General features: G+C 33.7%; 1 protein-coding gene, 2 long non-coding RNA genes and 1 pseudogene across 10 annotated transcripts; 1 reads left to right on the top strand and 3 right to left on the bottom strand.

Annotated features, from left to right (window-relative positions):
- On the bottom strand, window positions 1-2,802 carry LOC108827397 (uncharacterized). Its single transcript, XR_008938492.1, has 4 exons — window positions 2,543-2,802; window positions 2,143-2,411; window positions 241-611; window positions 1-153 (listed from the first exon to the last, which is right to left on the bottom strand). It is a non-coding gene; the product is annotated as an uncharacterized LOC108827397 (long non-coding RNA).
- A 6,634-nt stretch (window positions 2,803-9,436) lies between these two features.
- Window positions 9,437-11,806, bottom strand: LOC108827491 (uncharacterized). 8 transcript variants are annotated; one of them, XR_008938406.1, is made up of 5 exons: window positions 11,148-11,806; window positions 10,258-10,933; window positions 10,064-10,158; window positions 9,806-9,991; window positions 9,437-9,724 (listed from the first exon to the last, which is right to left on the bottom strand). It is a non-coding gene; the product is annotated as an uncharacterized LOC108827491 (long non-coding RNA). The 8 variants fall into 8 exon arrangements; XR_008938405.1 differs by having other exon boundaries at window positions 10,064-10,114; window positions 11,148-11,798; XR_001945678.2 differs by lacking the exon at window positions 10,064-10,158 and having other exon boundaries at window positions 9,806-10,023; window positions 10,258-10,395; window positions 10,594-10,933; window positions 11,148-11,785.
- Window positions 11,807-13,989: 2,183 nt separating this feature from the next.
- On the top strand, window positions 13,990-16,844 carry LOC108823721 (replication protein A 70 kDa DNA-binding subunit C). The gene is made up of 2 exons (XM_018596994.2): window positions 13,990-14,419; window positions 14,511-16,844. The coding sequence occupies exons 1-2, from the start codon at window positions 14,124-14,126 to the stop codon at window positions 16,660-16,662; spliced, it is 2,448 nt and encodes an 815-aa protein (XP_018452496.2). The 5' UTR covers window positions 13,990-14,123; the 3' UTR covers window positions 16,663-16,844.
- Window positions 16,843-18,466, bottom strand: LOC108836774 (uncharacterized; annotated as a pseudogene).
- Window positions 18,467-19,039: the final 573 nt, after the last annotated feature.

Raw genomic sequence — 19,039 nt, 5'->3', positions numbered from 1 at the left:
CATCTACTATTACTTGCATCGTGTACATTTTAGTCAGAAGAATTCTCACTCTGAATGTTTCGGCTCCATGTATCCTAGCGTAGGGAGGTTCAATTCCACGAGTATGTCTCTGTGTAAGGGCAACTTAGATCAAAGTCTTGTTCCTTGTACCATCTTGCATACAAACATTAATATTACACCAAGCTGCAAAAGGTAAATATATTAAATTATAACAAATTTTAGCGAGAAATGATTAGTTACTTTGAAAGGATTTTGAGTTCTTGAAGGTAAAGTAGCTGGAGGAATTTAAAGTTAAAGCTTGGAAAACTTAATTAGCGCCAGGTCGCTATCTTCTTCCTTTTCGTAGAACCGGATAAATTCCTTTGCCACTAATATCTCCATGTTTTTATGCTGTGGTAGACCCAAAGAGTTTCGCATAAGCCTTGAGGAGATTAGGTTCACATGTACACTAACGACTCCAATTACTTAATGTGAGGTTAAGGCTTCATCCAATATATAATCTGTAGTCGTCCCCATATGAGCAGCTTCATGCAAGCTTAGCATACCCTTAGCATCTCTTGTAAGACATTCCTTAAATTTTCCATGGTCCCCCAAGAATCTCCCAAAAACACCTGTTGTCCAAAATGAATGTCTTTCGGTCAAATAATAACAAATTAATAGATGTACGTACCAACGCCGGTCATGATCACAACACACAAGTAGGAATAGTCTCAAGATTTTTTTGGATAAAAAATAAGTCCCAAGTTATGTGTAAATCCTATCCAAATGTTGTATTAGAGTTTTCTGATTTCGTAATTTACTTCTTTTATATGAAAAATTTTAAGGCAAAATATATAATAAAATTAAAAAAACGACTTCTAAACTATTTCTTTAAAACTGAAGTTTGTGTTCAAATGTACTCTCAATAGCGATCCAAGTATAAATGGTATGCAATAGAAACTCTATAAAATTTATAGTCTGCCAGTGGAGATCCATGCTAGAGATGATATGGAGTAGAAAATCTATGAATTAATACTCAGTAAATTAATAGTTACATGATAAAATAAAATATTAATTTAGTAGATTTTTTGAATATTGAATAATTTTGATATAATTATAGGATAATAATTTATTTTCAAAAAAGTATATATGATCTAATTAAAAATTATAAATTAATAACTAATATAAAATTTTATATAAATATAAATTTAAAATGCATTTATATTAATAAATATAATTTATAAAATAATATGATAAATTGTATTTGTTTTTTTCCATTTACAGTGAAATCTATTTCTATTTTTCCATAACACTTCAAAACATTTTTCTATTAATTTAAGAGAATACAACTAAAAGTGCATTTATTTTCTATGGTATATATCATACACACCAAATAATCTAATAAAAACATTTAAAATCCAATTTCGTAAAATTTATTCAATGCATAAACACCAAAAGTAATTTTTTTCTTATTTGACATAAATATATTTTTTTTAAATCTTAAATGAAAACTTATGTAAGTTGAAAAAGAGTTTTTACATGTAATATTTTATATTAAAATTACTCATATATATATTTAATTAACACCAAAAATATTTACAAAATAATATTTGATCTTTGTTTATTCATAAATGTTTAATTAATACAAAATATTTACAAAAAATATTTGATTTTTTGTTTTAAATTGTTTTTGTAGATATTCGAAAATCAAATATCTGAAATTAGGATAGCTGTAGAAAGGATCCAAAAATCTTTAAAATCTTATTATTAATTTGGATCCGTCCTATATCTTTATCAATCAAATGGAAATCAAACTAGGGACCTCAAGCAAATCTCTTTTTGAAAATAACATGGAAGCGAACTCCAAAACCCCACTTTGTTGAAATATGATCTCTTACACCCATTTAAGTGTGTAAAGCAAATCTCATTTGACTATTCTTAAACTGGTACGGTTGAGATTTGTCCCACTAAATCTAACTCAACTCTTCGTCATTCTTGTTATACTATCTTTTTCTCCACTTTGTGTGTTTCCGTTAATTGATTTATTTTAGTTGTATATCCAATAGAAATATTTTCTAGATACCTAACTTCGTACTCCTAGCTACACAATTGCATGTGCTAAAAAGGGTATATGATTATAAACATAGCCAAAATAATCCTTACCAGAAGAAATGTTGTAACCATATGTTCTGAAAAACATAGAAAATGACTGAAACAGTGTACAAATCATATTCTCCCGCCATCATCTCGTCTATCTTTTGGAAACCATCTTCTAGAGTCTCCATGATCTCATCCTCAAAATGATATGCGAGACCAAGTGTCACAAGCAAATAGGTAAAAATAATTTTCTTCTTAATGCCTTTGGAAGATATGAACATGTTCCTCACTAGTGGCTTTAGTGCCTCTATCTCTCTCCCAAGCCCATCCATTTGCTTCCAAAAAGGAAATTAATACACCCATTAGTTCATGTAGAGAGAGAGAGAGAGAGAGAGAGAGAGAGAGAGAGAGAGAGAGGAGAGAGAGAGAGCAGAGAGAGAGAGAGAGAGGAGAGAGAGAGGCTTACTGAGAAATCTACGTTAGCAAAGAGGGATTGATGATCCATGTAGAAGGGACAGGCTTTTGAAATTACGATTATTTCCTTCACAAGCCAGATTATTAGCCATCGCTTTCAAAGAAACAAAATGTGCATGCTTACGAGGATATGAGGTTACAGGAAAACGGTAGAGTTGCATGCTGGAAATAAATGGGTTTGAGAACAAAGAAGAGTTTTCAATCCACGTTTTGGTCCAAAAACTCCAATGGCTTCCATGTTCACCAGTGATGATATGGAATCCAGGTTTCACTGCCAAATATATAGGCACATGCTTTTTACACATGAAAGGAATAATCTCCTAAAGAGACGATTTTATTGTTCACCAAAAAGGACGATTTTAGTTTATTATATTTTTTGCTTTATTTGGCACTAAGTTAGTGGATATGCAAATTGAAATATTGTTTTTCATCTAAACTTTTTTCTTTATCTAAACATTTTTATGGCCTCCACAGCTATTAAGACCTATTTCATTTTCAAGCTTTGCACAGACATTTGTATAGATATTTTTTGTAAAAGCCTTCAGTCCAAAGAATATAAATATACTAGGCGTCGGACCCGCCCGTAGGGCGGGGTATGCAAAATGAACGAAATGATAAAAATATATTTAAAAGTTTAATGAAATTTTTAGTTTATTTTTAATTATAATTTTGTGTTATTTTTACTACATATTTTACTATTTCTTTTTAGAGATTCCCAGCTCTAAACAATGAGCATTCTTAGTATTGTCCCTGATTTTATTTTATAATACTCCTAACACTTCTCTAAATTTAAACTTGAGCATTATAAGTTAAATCAACAAAATCGAACAAAAGAGAAGATAATAGAAAAACCTACTGGCGGATAGTACCGTAAAAAGTTAACAAAAACAAATTACACTGTAATATATATTTTAAAATGTATAATTTATTCTTACTGATAACTCTGATTACTTTTGTTGTTTTGTTGTAAAAAAAACATTGTTTAATTAATAAAAATGATAATCATAAAATTATTGGTTAATTTATATTTTGAAATTTTTATATCATCATTATAATAATTAAATAACATAAGTTACTGGGAATTATAATTGAGATTCAACCTATAGATTATGGATTTTTTGTGTTAATTGTTTTGAAACCCACTAAGATTTTAATCCTTTATCTTATTTATTTTTCTTTTAAAAATTATTAGTTTTAGATGATACCAAAAATAAATAATCGCTTCACTGTAAGAATTATTTTTTCAAATTAGCTAAATCTTATGAAAAAAAATTATTAGATGAACTATACCATCCAAACTGTTTTATTAATTCTATTACCTTCTTTAATTAGTTTTACATTGGTTTTTTTAAGTAATCTATTATTTCTTAAAACATTTACTACAATTTTATTATGAAAAATATATATTATAATATAATACAAATCATGTTTAAAAATATGTCATGTGCTATAATTTTGGATCAAGTTACATTCATTTATTGAAGCATTTGTTAAATATTAAATTTAATTTAAAAGGTATGAAAATGCCAAATACATTAGTATAATAAAGTTTCTTAAATATGTTTAAATAAAATAAGGAGAAGAAATAAACTTTAATTTATAGTATAAAATAAAATATAACCTTTTAACGCCTTCCAGTTATGTGTATAACTATAAAAATAATAACAGTGTTTATTATTCATTTTAAACATATATAAATAAGATAAATATTAATAATGTAATATACATATAAATGTGAGTCATCTCCAAATAGAGGATTTCTAAATACACACATATATATCTATTTATATAAATGTGAGTCATCTCCAATAATTATTCTTATGTGTTTACTGGGCTTTTCATTTCAATATTGAGAATAGCAAATATCAAATAGGATAAAGAACGACAGCTCCATTCTCTAGCGGCTTCTTTTCAGTTTAGGTTTTCATCTTCTTCTTCGAGACGTTATGGGATCTATTGATTCATTGTTATTAATATTAAGTAACATCTCTAATTAGTCGACGCAAATCAAGGAATACGATTCATTCAATGATAATTATTTATAGTTTTTAGGTGGGTTTTTTCATGTATAAATATGTAATCCTGCATCCGTCGAGCATATCTTCACATTTGGTGATAATCCAAAGAAGTTATTTGCAGAGTTCTTTTTTTCTAATAGCTAACACATATGTTCTTCATGGTGATTTGAAGGCTGAACGTCAGATGCATTGGTGAATTGGATTACCATGAGAATATACATGGTAATCCAATGCATCTGACGTTCAGCCATCAAATCACCATGAAGAACATATGTGTTAGCTATTAGAAAAAAAAGAACTCTGCAAATAACTTCTTTGGATTATCACCAAATGTGAAGATATGCTCGACGGATGCAGGATTACATATTTATACATGAAAAAACCCACCTAAAACTATAAATAATTATCATTGAATGAATCGTATTCCTTGATTTGCGTCGACTAATTAGAGATGTTACTTAATATTAATAACAATGAATCAATAGATCCCATAACGTCTCGAAGAAGAAGATGAAAACCTAAACTGAAAAGAAGCCGCTAGAGAATGGAGCCGTCGTTCTTTATCCTATTGGATATTTGCTATTCTCAATATTGAAATGAAAGCCCAGTAAACACATAAGAAAAAGCCCATCGATTTTCAGAATAAATGAAACGCTGTGCATTTAGAAGAGGGACACGTGTCGGCTTGTCAAGACTCGAGTTTATGACCTGTCCGCCTACGTGGAGGTACCAGGAGAGAGTAAACTCTCTTTTATATAAATAGATTTTGTAAATAAATATGCGTCTAAAGCTCTCCTCGATGAAATTTCTGGAGAGAACGATTCTTACGTCTTCGCTCTACTGAGTACGGGAACAATTCTTATCAACTGAACGCAGTAATTTAACAGAGAAGCAGATTTTTTTGGTTCTAATAAATTCTATATAATTTTATTAGTTTTCAAAAAGTAATTCATTTGATTACTTTATATTTTTTCTTAAATTATTTTTCTCTAAATAATCTTTTAAATAATTAGATGCCATGCAAATTAATGAAATAAAAAAATATCATACAAAATAAAATTTATATAAATGGTATTTTATATGCAACCATTTAAAAGTTATTGTTTGAATTTTTTTGAGAATACATAAATATTTTGTATATGATTTTTATGTTTTATTTAATATTTATATTATTTAATTATATATTTTATTGTTTAATTTATGACCTCCGTAAAATATGTTTCTGGCTCCGCCACTTGTTATATGCAAGTATGCAACATTTCTAACACTGAAGAAACAGGTGTTACTGAGTACGGGAACAATTCTTTTTATCAACTGAACGCAGTAGTTTAACAGATAAGCAGATTTTTGGTTATATGCAAATATACAACATTTCTAACACTAAAGAAACAGGTATCAGACAATAATTAACTAAACATTTTTTCTTTTAATTCTGTGACTTCTTGTAAGCCACCCAAACCGTGAGTTAAATCATCCAAATTAATGAATTATATTTAAAAAAAAATCTTATTAATGTCTGTAAACAAATAAATTTTTGTAAAAAATATTTAAAATTGATTACCTACTTTAACACATTCACAGATCAAGTTTTAGTTTTCCTTAAATCCAGATTAAACAATTCCAAAGATATGAAATTATTATGGATATTTGTTTACTCTTAAAAAAGTAGCAAATGCAATTTAGGATATATCATGGACATCATGCTTGAATTTAGAATTTTTTAAAGAGTGATACGCATTCAGACATAGCTGGTAATGATTTTTTTTATGGAAATAAAGGTTTTTCAAAAATCAATACCCAAAAATATTCGAAAACCTATTTAAATGCTATTAAATTATAGTTTTTGTAAAAATTATTAATTATATAATTATTTATATAATGATACATATAAAATACGATTAATTATATGATGATATATATGATATATATTTAATAGTGACACTAAAGTAAATAACAACATATTTTTAAAAAATACATCGGTGTGGATCATGCCTAGTTCTTTGTTTTCCAAAGGACCTCGCTAGTTCTTTTATATTCTTGAAGATTTCATCAAAGAAATATAATAGGTGTTTTCTCATTTTTCTTATTTATGACATTCTTTGCTAATTATTATCGCAACACGAATACTTTTCTTTCTTTTATGAAAAAGGCATCATCATACTTTTCATTAGTGGATACTCATGATTCATGTGCATTTTCTTAATCAATGACATGTGTCCTGTTTTCATAAATACGACCTCTTTGAGATAAAATAAAATAAAATATATGACCTCTTTTTATTTTGAATTTATGACAGTTCAAAATCGTAAAAGCCTCATAGTTTAGTGGTTTTGATCAGAAGTTCAACTAATGTTTCTACAACAAAAAAAAAAAAATCTAGTTCAATTTCTAGAAGATATAAAATATGCAGAATATTTTTTAAGAAAATTATAAGAAATTTTCAATATAACATAAGGAATATTGTCATGAAATGAATCTTATATGATAGCTCGGAGTTAACTCGGAGTGATGATGCAATCAGATATGAATTTTCTTAAAACAGATATAACTATTGACAATAATATTATCTATGTATACTATTTCTCATAATTTGTATTCAACTAGTGTTAGAAAGAAAAACCATACAAAATCTTAATTTTCTAATTTTTTATCAAAAAAGTAATACACTTACGTTCAGTGGATCATTCCATTCAGTTTCTTTAATATGACACATTTTATTGACAACAATGTAAATATACTAACAAATTCTCCCTCTAGATTTCAAAAATTGTTGTTTTAAGATTTGTAAACATATTAATAAAAATTAAATATATATTTTGATATAGTATTAGTTTTCTTTAGTTTTATTTGTTCTCTAATAAATTTCAACCACTCATATTTTAAGATTTTATTTTATAATTTATTTTTCAAGTAAAATTCATATTAAAACTAGAAAATTAATATTTTGTATACAACTAAATAAACTAAAACATCAATCATTTGTATACGAGGAAGTAACAAATGATTGACATGAAAACAATCCTAATGGGTTTAAATACATTATCAATCTCTCAAAAGTTCCTAAAATTTTACAGGAGAGCAGTCCAAGTGTGTTTAGAACAAAAATTGAATTATATAAATTTCTAATATATATGAAAAACATTCCAAATATAATTTATTTTATCTTTGAGTGTTTTTATTTAGATTCTATCTTTATGCGTTTCACCATTTTTAGAATATATATAATTTATCTATAAATATATATTTACTAATGAAAATTTGTGAAAAACCATTAACTTTTTAAAAAATCGACATAATTTCTAAATCGGGATAAATCCTTATCAAAACTGTAGAAAAATTAATTGTAGTAGCATACTGATAACGTTACAAAATCTCTGAATAATTTTTGAACTATGCCAAATAGAATTTTAAAATAATATCTTATGGGAAACACTATAAAACCAAAATGTAAGATAGAATAAAAAAATATAAAATCATAAATCAAACAAAGAGAGGTTCATGTCTTCCCGTATTGACAAATAGAACATGTTGTGATGAGTTAAGGTATATGGTGTTGAGTATTAATGGATTTTTGTGAGCTAATCACAGAGAGATATTATCACTACTAGATTGTTTTCCGCGCTGCGCGCGGATAATTGCTATCTTATTTTTAATATTGATTTTGTTATGGGAATATCAAATATTTTAGAATTTTAAATAAACTGTTTAGAGTGTTTGAACAACATGGTGTGTAAGAATACAATTTAAAAGATGAGACATGCTCTGATTTTTGTTGTTGGAATGCTGCGTATAGGTTTTTCTCACACTTTTTGTAATAAAATCGTTTTATTAGTTGGCCAAAATACCTTTCTCACACTTTTTTGTAATAAAATCTTTTTATTAGTTGGCCAAAATACCAAGACTGAGTTCTGAAGGCTTCGGGAAGTTGGTTTTAGTTGTGTTTTTTTTTCTATTATAATCTTCTGAATTTTAGACAGGAGATTTTTCTCTAACTCATTAAATTTACTCGTATCTTTCATTTGAAGTCTTAGATGATTTTTATTATTTTTATCAAAACAAAGCTATGTGGCTGCAGGTGATAAGGCTGAGTAATACCTTTCATGTAAATAAAATTATTAATCAGTACTAAAAACTTGTCTGCACTATGCAGGGATTTAACTTATATTAAAGTTTGGCTAAATTAATAAAAATAATAACTTCAAAATAAATATTAATTTGATCTTGATTATTTCTTTTACAAAACTTGCAATTAAATACATATAATAAAGATGATAAAATAATAATTTACAGGATAAATACTAATGTGATATTAGTTACTTATAAACATATATCTCAAAGTAAAGTTTGGTAATAGTTGTGAACATAATAAATAGTTATGTAAATCATTTTTACTATATTATATGTCGTTTTCACACCTCCGGTTTGGCTTTCCGAGTCGGTGGCTTTCTAGTAAAATAAAATATTGTTGTAAAAAAAATCATTTTTACTCCAGTGCAATCAGCCAATAAATCATTTTTAAAACAATAAATTAGTTTCATTTTACTCCAGTGCTACAAATGATAAAGCACATAGTTATGGAAAAAAAATTAGAATCAACGGAAAAATATAATCAAAAGAAGAAGAATTACAGAAAAAGGAGAATTACACAAAAATATCGATATTGCTGGTGTGGGTAATTATAATCAAATGTGCCTCTTCTCTGAAAGTTTAAATACGTTGCCAAACTGCAAACTCCATTACGATGTCTGCATACTTGTGTGCATAAATTTGGGAACAGACTGATCCGTCCAACCATAGTAACAGAGTTTGTCAATATACATGTGTAATCTATTTATTAATCATGTCACTGTGTGCACACAAAAAAAAAATCATGTCACTGCAAAATATCTTACGGTCAGAAGTTATACACACAGCAAGTCGATAAGAGGACACTGAGAGACTTTGAAAATAGAAGTTACAAAACCTAATAGTTCAAAATATTAGCTCCAGCATGCCCTTGCATGACTCTCCTCCAGTGAGCACCCGACCCTAATCCATGGTCTTGAGGTCCAGAGCCAGTGGCGCAGTGGGATAAAACAGTTCAACATCATGTAGAACCATACCTCGAGTTGCCTCCGTAGCCATTGATCCCAACGTATAGCTGAACATATAAGACACTGCACCAATACTTCAGTTATGAGTTCATCTACTTAAAATTCATACTGAAAAGCTACACAAAAAAATCTCGAGCAACTAACCTATTCCAATTTATCCGAACTTTAGTTTGGGGATCCTGCTGCTAAAGACTACCTTAAAGCCAGTGTCAACAGGGGTGAAATGAAATTTCTCTTGATAATTTGAAGTAAACAATAGGTATCAACAAAAGAAGGTCGAGCTATTTCCAACTCAAAACTTGACTCATCTGCTCCGTCAGGAATATGTGACTTCTTAAAAACCCCGAGGTCAGTTCCATCAGCTTCAATAATGTCAATTGAGTTGTAATGAGAATTATTTACCTTCTCAAAGAAGCTAACCGGTATTGCTACACTAAAATTCCTAGTCAGCTTCTGAATCATGTGTTAGAAACCCATATCAAACCATTGAAGCACATCTATATAACAGATACATGTCGAAATGACATCTCACCGTCTCAACACGTACAAAAACAACTATTTAAGTATCAAAAGGGGATCGAGATGAAAAAGGTCACCTTGCAATGGAACGATGGTCCTTGTAAGGCTTGGCTCGATGGAAGTAGTCTTCTCTTTGTGCTTGATAGAAGTAATATCCATGAAAAAGTTCATGTATTCATGGATGTAAAAGACAAATGATTGGAGATACTTTCATACTGTATGGTAATCATTTTGTAATACTCCAATAGTCAGATGAGGACAACATAAATCGATATAGAACATGACTCTACTTGACTCCGGAGTCCGGATAGAGCATCATGTCAATACTTAAGGCAAGTGATAACAATCTAAATCGAAACACTATACCAGATACATAAACAAAATCTGAGAAACATTTAAAAGAAAGAAATGACCTGAATAAGAATGATCTTTGCTTCTCTGACCAGAAACCAAAACCAAGAAACAAAAGCTCCACCTCATTCTCTCCATCGCTTGTTGCTCCCTCAAAACTTGTTGTACAATTAGTTGCCCTCTCTAAACACTCTCCGTCGCTTGCTCCAATTAAGTCCCGGAGTGAGCTACCGTAAACGTACACAATTAAATAGCTACGGAAATAAAAAAGGGAAAAACTTACCTGAGATATGACTTGATAAACGTATAACACTAAGCATCTTTGTGCTGTAAACTGACACCGATGATGTAGATGCTTGGTTTGCCATGGATTGCAGAGGATTACTTCGGCTACGTAATAGCCTGCGAGTAGTTTAACCATAGATTTGGAAATTAATTAGAAGCTCTAACTTAATCAAGATACGTTGAAAGCATAATATTCATTGCTTGATGCAAGTATTTGAACACTGCTTTGATGGTACGAACCCTTCCACCACTGTGCTCTGTCGGGAGATAAATAATTCAGGGTTTAATAATACTGATTAGGGGACGAAAAGTTTGGATTAAAATCACAAACCTGTTTGTCGATGATGACCATTTCCAGTCCAATTAAAGGTCCCTCCTTTTGCTGCGCTTTTCGCCTCCCATAGAAGTGTATGATTTGGAATTATAATTAGGATCGAGATGGACGTGGTGAGATGTGAAATACAAATCGAGAGGAGAATTTCCGGTTAAAACAGGTGACTTTCAGTTGGGTTTCATCGCCATGGCTTAAGATTACTGAGAGGAGGTTTTGGAGTTTCGATTTGTAGTAAGCTAAAGAAGAAAGAGATGATGGAGAATGAGAAAGAGGGAGGTGAAAGGAAATCATTAAGAGGGAATTAAAGCAAAGGATTAATTGCAGAGGAGGATGGGTAACTGAGATGGAAGAAGATGAAACTGAAAAGACTATTGAATATCAATGGAAGAGTTAGTAGATCGACGATTTTAGAGTATTAGGATTTTAGATTTTTTTTAAAAAAATTGGCCAAGGAGAGATGACGTGGCAGAAATGATTTCCCTTATTGGTTGATTTAATAATCTGACGTGGACAGCTTAGAATTTGAGGGTATTCCCCTTTTAGTATAGTATATATATAGATTACTTCTTTTTTGAACTTTCACTATTACTTTCTATTACTTTCACTAATAGAAAAAGATTTACAAACTCTAACCAAAACAACTCTCAAAATAAACATGAAATACCTCACAAATCTCTCTGGATTAATATTCAATCTCTCTAGGATATTACGACTTTTCTTGGCTGTGTTTGTAATGGTTGTGATGCTAGAAATGGTTGAGAGGCCATGTATTTATAGCACCAATCTCATATGTGAACAAGTTCCTCTTTTTCAACAATGGTATTGGTTGCTATCGTAGATGGTCATATCTTTAAACAAAACGACTTGGACGGTAGCTGTAATTGGAAGTGTAAATGCTTGATAGATGTGTCATGGATAACTCTTCATATGGTGGTTGTTAGGAGTTGGTGTCAAGCTGACTTGATTGGTGTTTAAGCCGATTTAGACTTTTAGGTGATTCTCACGTAGACCTGGTGGTCACCCATGCACCCCTCGGTTTCTTCCCTTTAGCAATGAAAGTTGGTTTCTTCTTCACAGTTGTTCTTCGCTTGACCCATGCTGAACTCATGGTGATCATGATCTCATTCAGAAATGGTTTGCTGGAAGACCCTTTCTTCGCAGACATTGCCTCCATAACCTTCGTGTAAGCAGTTGAGGCATCAATTCCAATGTGTTGTTAACAGCCGTCGATAGGTTAGAAGAAGAATAGAGAAGAAAACGTATTGAGGCAAATATCCGCTTAGGATTTCTTATTAATGATGTGATAATTAATTTACAAACCTTTAGACCTATATTTATACAACCTCAAAAAACCTGATTTCCTTTTCCCAATAGAAATAATAATTTTCCTAAAACGAAAAGGCATATACCGACCCACGAGTGCTGGGCATTTTACTGGTACATCAGAGATTTAAGACACACAGATGCAACACAATGTTTCCAGACATATTTTCTGGAAAAAAGTCAAGGTAAGGAATAAAGACTAAGCCAAAAAGAGAAGAAGATATATAAAGACCTGTGAATCAAGACATACCCCAAATCTTATTGCGTTCTAAAGCACGTAACATGAGTATATAAAGTTTTGATTATATTTTTGGTGAAGCAACACACATGGCGCTCGATTCATGTCACCATGACGCAGCGTCATTGACGCTTATCGACTACTTGCTCGCCAGGGATCACCCTTCGCGACTTTAGATGATCTAACTCTGTTTTCTTTTTATGTGATTAATTTGCTCAAATGTGTCTTATAAGGGAAACACATAGATTCTTTTTATATGATTGGTTCGTTCAAACATCAGCTCCCACTTTATTTTCTTTTTATATGATTAGTGCAAGCATGGCTATACACGGTGTGGTTCAGCTAGTGCGAGCTGATTTTACGACGATTGCTCTCGGCATTGCCTGCATCAACAGCATCCATCATTCTCGGTGCTGGAACTAAAATAAAGCGCTTTGATATGCCCAACACGTACGAGGATAATGATTCATCAACCACTTGGAGGTGCGAGTGGTCAAGCTATAGATGTTGAGATCCAAGCTAAAGAAGTTACGCATAACAAAAAATAATGTAGTAGCAGGTCCGTCGATCAGGTTCTGAAAGATATTGACAGGGACTGGTACATGTCTCGGATTGAAGCGACTGATCAGTATGGTTTGATTGATGGAGACATCATCATTCCTCTAGAGCCTGTTCCTGATAGGGTGAAACCGAAGGTAAACTATGAGGAGATTAGCAAAGATCTGAGGATGATGAGATTTACTGAAAAAGGCAAGCCTAGCCTGTAGAACCAGGTGCGCACATTGATCATATATATGAGATATTGTAGATAGTTTATGGTAAATGTTTGGCCATGGATTCTTCATGTCTCGGCGTGTAAAGTGCTTGTTGAATCTTCAGTTGGAGGTGCCTTCAGAAGATAAATGTTGTTACAGTCACTATGTTGTGAGAATTAGGCATGGTCATTTGTAACGGAACCTGAAATTTGAATTGGCTTTGAACCAAAGACCCTAATCTGCACACTTGTTCCGATCAATAATAATTACCTGAAGTCGTGCTAACAGATAATTGGAAAAAAAAATTATCTGGAAACTCTTGAAAAAATTACCTGAAAAAACTCTCATAAAAATCCAAAATAGAAAATACACACACGTTACATAAGAAATCTTCAGAAATTAAATTTGGATTTCGTAACTAATGAAAGGGCTTATACGTAAATTCTTAGACCGAGAATGCAAATAGTCTAAAAAAACTCACGAAAACGTTCTACTTTCCCTCTCAAAACTCCCATCTCTCTCTCCCATTAAATCCCTAAAATTCAATAATAATATTATAAAATTCAAATCCCACTCTTTCGTCTTCTCCACCACAGATTTCAAAACCCCGAGTTCCTTCTCTACAGCGCGATCGATCGATCGATCGGGGGGGAGACGATGGCGGCGAATCTGACGGCGGGAGCGATCGCGAAGATGCTGAGCGGAGAAGTTACAGAGGAGAAACATATGACGCCGATCCTTCAAGTGACGGAGATAAAGCTGATTCAGCAAACGCGGTTGAACCAGGAGCTTACAAGCGTGGAGAGGTACAAGGTCGCGTTATCCGACGGGATCCAGTCGCAGGAAGGGATGCTCAGCGCCGCTTCCAACTTTCTCGTCAAACAAGGGAGTATTCAAATCGGTTCGATCCTCAGACTCACTCGATTCAACTGCAGCCCCGTCAGGAATCGGAGGTATATGATTGATTCTGAATTCTGATGATGTGTTGTGTAGATGATTGTTAGAACGAATCAATGTAATGTTAATGATATACTCTGATGGCAGGATTGTTATTGTTAATGAACAAGAGATTATTGCGGAGAAATGTAATATCATTGGGAACCCTATTCCCATGTTGACTACTCCTAATGCACCTCAAGCTCAAGCCTTTGGTACTACTTCTACTGGTTTTCACCAGCAACAGGCTACGAGGAGTGGTGTATTACCCAATTCACCTCAATCTCATGCTGTTCAGAGACAACAAGCCTTTGATGGCACTGGTACTGGTCAGGCTACAAGGAGTGAAGTCAATGGTTTAGCTGATTCACATCAACCTCAAGTTGTTCAAAGACAACAAGCCTTTGGTTTTGGAACTGGAACTGGTTTTCATCAGCAACAACCTCAATTTGCTCAAAGACAACCATTTGGCTCTGGTACATCACCACCTTCTGCTAGACCATACGTGAGCTCAAATGCAGTAGGCTACGGAAGCTCTAGGCAGGAGCAGACTTATTATTCTCGTCCACCACCACCATCTATGTATGTTAACAGGAGTCCAGTGGATAGGAACCAAGCTACTCCGATGATTAGTCCTATCGCTGCTCTTAACCCTTACCAGAGTCGTTGGACTATTAAAGTTCGGGTCACGAGTAAAGGAGAGCTTAAGCATTATCATAAGACTAGTGGGGATGGGAAGCTATTCAGTTTTGATCTCCTTGATGCTGATGGTGGGGAGATTCGTGTTACTTGTTTCAACGAGGTGGTTGATAGATTCTTTGACGTGATTGTTGTTGGCAACGTTTATCTGATCTCGAAGGGGAGTTTGAAGCCTGCTAAGAAAGAGTACAACCATCTCCCTAATGACTATGAAATACAGTTAGAAAGTGGGTCTACTGTGCAGCAATGCTATGAGGATGATGCGGCTATTCCGATGAATCGATTCCGTTTCCGTTACATTGGTGATATTGAGAACATGGAGAGCAGTAGTATCGTTGATCTTATTGGTATTGTGCTGTCCGTCAGTCCCACTGGATTGATTATGCGGAGGAACGGAACTGAGGCACAGAAGAAGGCATTTCAGTTGATGGATATGTCAGGACGAAGCGTTGAAGTAACTATGTGGGGTAATTTCTGCAACGCAGAAGGACAGAGACTGCAGAGTCTTTGTGACTCTGGTGCATTCCCGGTTCTCGCTGTGAAGGCGGGTAAGATCAGTGAGTTTAACGGGAAGCAAGTGAGCACCATTGGATCAAGTCAGCTCTACGTAGAGCCAGACTTCCCTGAAGCCAGAGAAGTGAGGGAATGGTATGAGAGAGAAGGACGCAATGCTCCTTGTATCTCAATCTCTAGAGTGTCTTCCGGCGCTGGCAGACAAGAGATTCGCAAGGTGATCACTCAAATCAAGGACGAGAATCTAGGGACCTCAGAGAAGCCGGACTGGATCACAGTCAGTGCCACCATTTCATTCATGAAGGTCGACAATTTCTGCTACACAGCTTGTCCTCTCATGAATGGAGATCGTCAATGCAGCAAAAAGGTGACCAATAACGGAGACGGGACTTGGCGGTGCGAGAGATGTGACCGATGCGTGGAGGAATGTGACTACAGGTATATATTGCAGCTACAGTTACAGGACCATACGGGAGTAACCTGGGCCACAGCGTTTCAGGAAGCTGGTGTGGAGATAATGGGAATGCTAGCGAAAGATTTGTATTATCTGAAGTATGAGGATGGGGATGAGGAGAAATTTGAAGATATCATCCGCAAGGCTGCTTTCACCAAGTACATTTTCAAGCTTAAGGTTAAAGAAGAAACTTATGGCGACGAAAGTCGTGTGAAAGCAACGGTTGTGAAAGCTGAAAAGCTAGACTATTCTTCAGATACCAGGTCCCTGCTAGAGGCAATGCATAAACTCAGAACAGAAGATGCGAACTCTCTCACTATACACCCAGAGAGTTCCAACTACAGGTCTGGTGCATTTAACTCATCAGTGGACGTGCCGCCACGCAGAGAAGTTGGGTTACCTGCAGCAAATCAATTCAGTAACGACTCAAGACCTCTAGGCGGTGTGATTTTGTGTGGCGCATGTGGTAGCAATGGTCATGTTTTTGCTAACTGCCCAAGCTTTATGAGTGAGCCACAAGGACAACATTATGTGAGCACACAAGGGAGAAACGCAGGAAGAGGCATGCCAAGACAACATGTTGGCAGCTACTGAAAGACTTGATTAACTATTTCACATCCTCATCATTATCTTTTTACATTACTAAAGGTCAGAGGCTCTTTTGACCTTTATAGTTTACTTCTCTACATGTTTCAGTCGCACTTTAGTCTTCTTTGTATAAATCTTTTCACCGTTGGATAAGCTAAAAGCTCTGTGATCAAAATCAGATTCCAATAGGGTCAATTACTCTTTATTTGCACTTTAAAAGTGATAAAAACGACACTTTTGTTTTGATTTACACAATTCACTGAATTACAATACTTGCAACAAATAAAACACCCAATCATCACATGGTAGTTTTGATAAGAGCATATATATCAATAGCAGAGTCCAGTTGATTTAGCAGATTCACCAACATTCAAATTGTAATAAACCTCCTTCACCCCTTCCCCTGCACCACAATGTCCTTTCACAAAGCCTGAATCATCAGAAACCTGGTTGTATCCCTCACCCGCAATAACAGTAGACGTTTCAGCAACTGTACCCGTATAGCCACTGCTCTGAGCCGGTAACGTTCAGCTCTTGACCCAATCACCTGTCCCAAGATCGAAGCTCCAATGGTCAAAGCTATAGCTGCTTTAGGCATGAGCACAGACTTCCTGAGCATAGCTATGAAAGGCACTGCAGCGTGGACCGCCAAAAACCACGAAGGAGAAAACTTTACGGTGTGTTCTCTCCAAACACCGAGAGGCACGTTTGCAGCCATCCCCATGAGTGCGATTGCAAGCATCTTTTCAGGTAAAGGCTGAGGGCGAAGCCTTTTAACCAAAGGGGTCTTGGAAAGCGCAGCTCTCGCAGCTACTATAGGAGCCGGACATCTGAACTTCATACCAGATGGTGGCTGTAATGCTTTAGCCACAAGAGGCATGACTTTGCTCGCAGCTCTGTAAGATTTTGCTATTGGACAGTTTCCAGTTTTTAACCACTCGTCTCCAACCGCCTCGTGTTTCGATGAGTCTTTAGACTGCAAAATAAACAAACAAAAACTCAATAAGTTACTGATCTCCATAGCAAAGTCTTTTTTACACAATCTTCTTACCTCTTGTTTGTTGGGTTTCTTCTGTTGTTTCTTAAAGGGACCAAAGCTAAAAGGTCCTCCAGGACCAAAAGCTGATAGGCTTATAGTAGCAACCTTCCCCGCAAGAGGATTGAACTGCGGAGGTTTCTCCTCTTCTATGAAACTAGAATGTCCAGATAACGGCACGATACCGTCTTTGCCATGGAAGAGCTTAAACGCCGAATCAAATCCAGGACCGTCTTCAAAAATAGGACCTGTACTACCTCCTTGCACCACCTGAATCAAAATCAAATCAAGATAAAAAAACTTTACATTAACATTCAAATAAAAAAATAGATTATATAAAACTTTCAGGTTTAAAGGGTAAGAAAATAGTTTACAGGAAGTTGAAAAACTCAAGGAGGAGAGGGAGAAAGTGGTGGGCTTGTTGATGTTTCTGAGGAAAGGGCATTTCTGGATGATGCTTTCAGCAACAAAGGGACACTTGGATGATTCTTCTTTATCCATTGTAGCCCTGAGAGAAATTGAAACTTCAAATTGATTCCCAAAATATTCAAAAAAATCACACGAAATTAAAAACCCACTATGATCGATTTATACTATCAACCCTAGGAATCGAGAACGGGACGATGATAAAGCGCGAGATCGAATCGAGAAACTGACCTGAGAATGATTGTTCGCGCCGGGAAGAATGTTGTTGCAGAGCTTTTTTGATGAAACGTGTGGTGAACACGTGTATAGGAGTTTATATAATTGTTTACCGGTTGGGTCGGTGAAGCGTAAATCTGTTCCCCCTTTAGAGAACCGGTGATCGCCGGTTGTTAATTAATTTTGTGGTTAAGACTTTTCATCAAGCAGATGGATCTCATGCCGTTTGTTGTTATGATAATGTGTATCGAACGGTAGAAATTAGTGGAGGCTTGAGTAGTTGTTGTAGAACTTGAAGTGTAAATAAAAAATTTAGATCTATTTACCAACTGGATTATTTAAAATTGTAGAGTTTCCTATTATGTGGAAAGGAAAAAGGCAATTTGTATTTCTTGTTGATAATATTAAAAATAAGAATAAATAATTTATAGATAAAGAGTAAATTAGAATCCATATTTTATTTTTAGGATTTATAACAGGCTAGATAATATTAGATTAGAAGTAAATTATAAAGTACAGTACACTTTCTATGAAATAGGAAAGACGACATATAAAATTAACATAATTATAAAGCTAATACTACTATAATCAACATGACCCCTTTTCAAATTTTCTTTCATCACCTTTAAGGTTTTTTATTTTATTTTATTTGCTTAAAAATCACCTTTAAGATGATACTACGAAAAATACAACTTTGGATTAACA

Source organism: Raphanus sativus, chromosome 9, assembly GCF_000801105.2.
Source record: "Raphanus sativus cultivar WK10039 chromosome 9, ASM80110v3, whole genome shotgun sequence".
NCBI lineage: Eukaryota > Viridiplantae > Streptophyta > Magnoliopsida > Brassicales > Brassicaceae > Raphanus > Raphanus sativus.
Note: the sequence above shows the minus strand (reverse complement) of the source record. Positions and strands in the feature narration are given on the sequence as shown.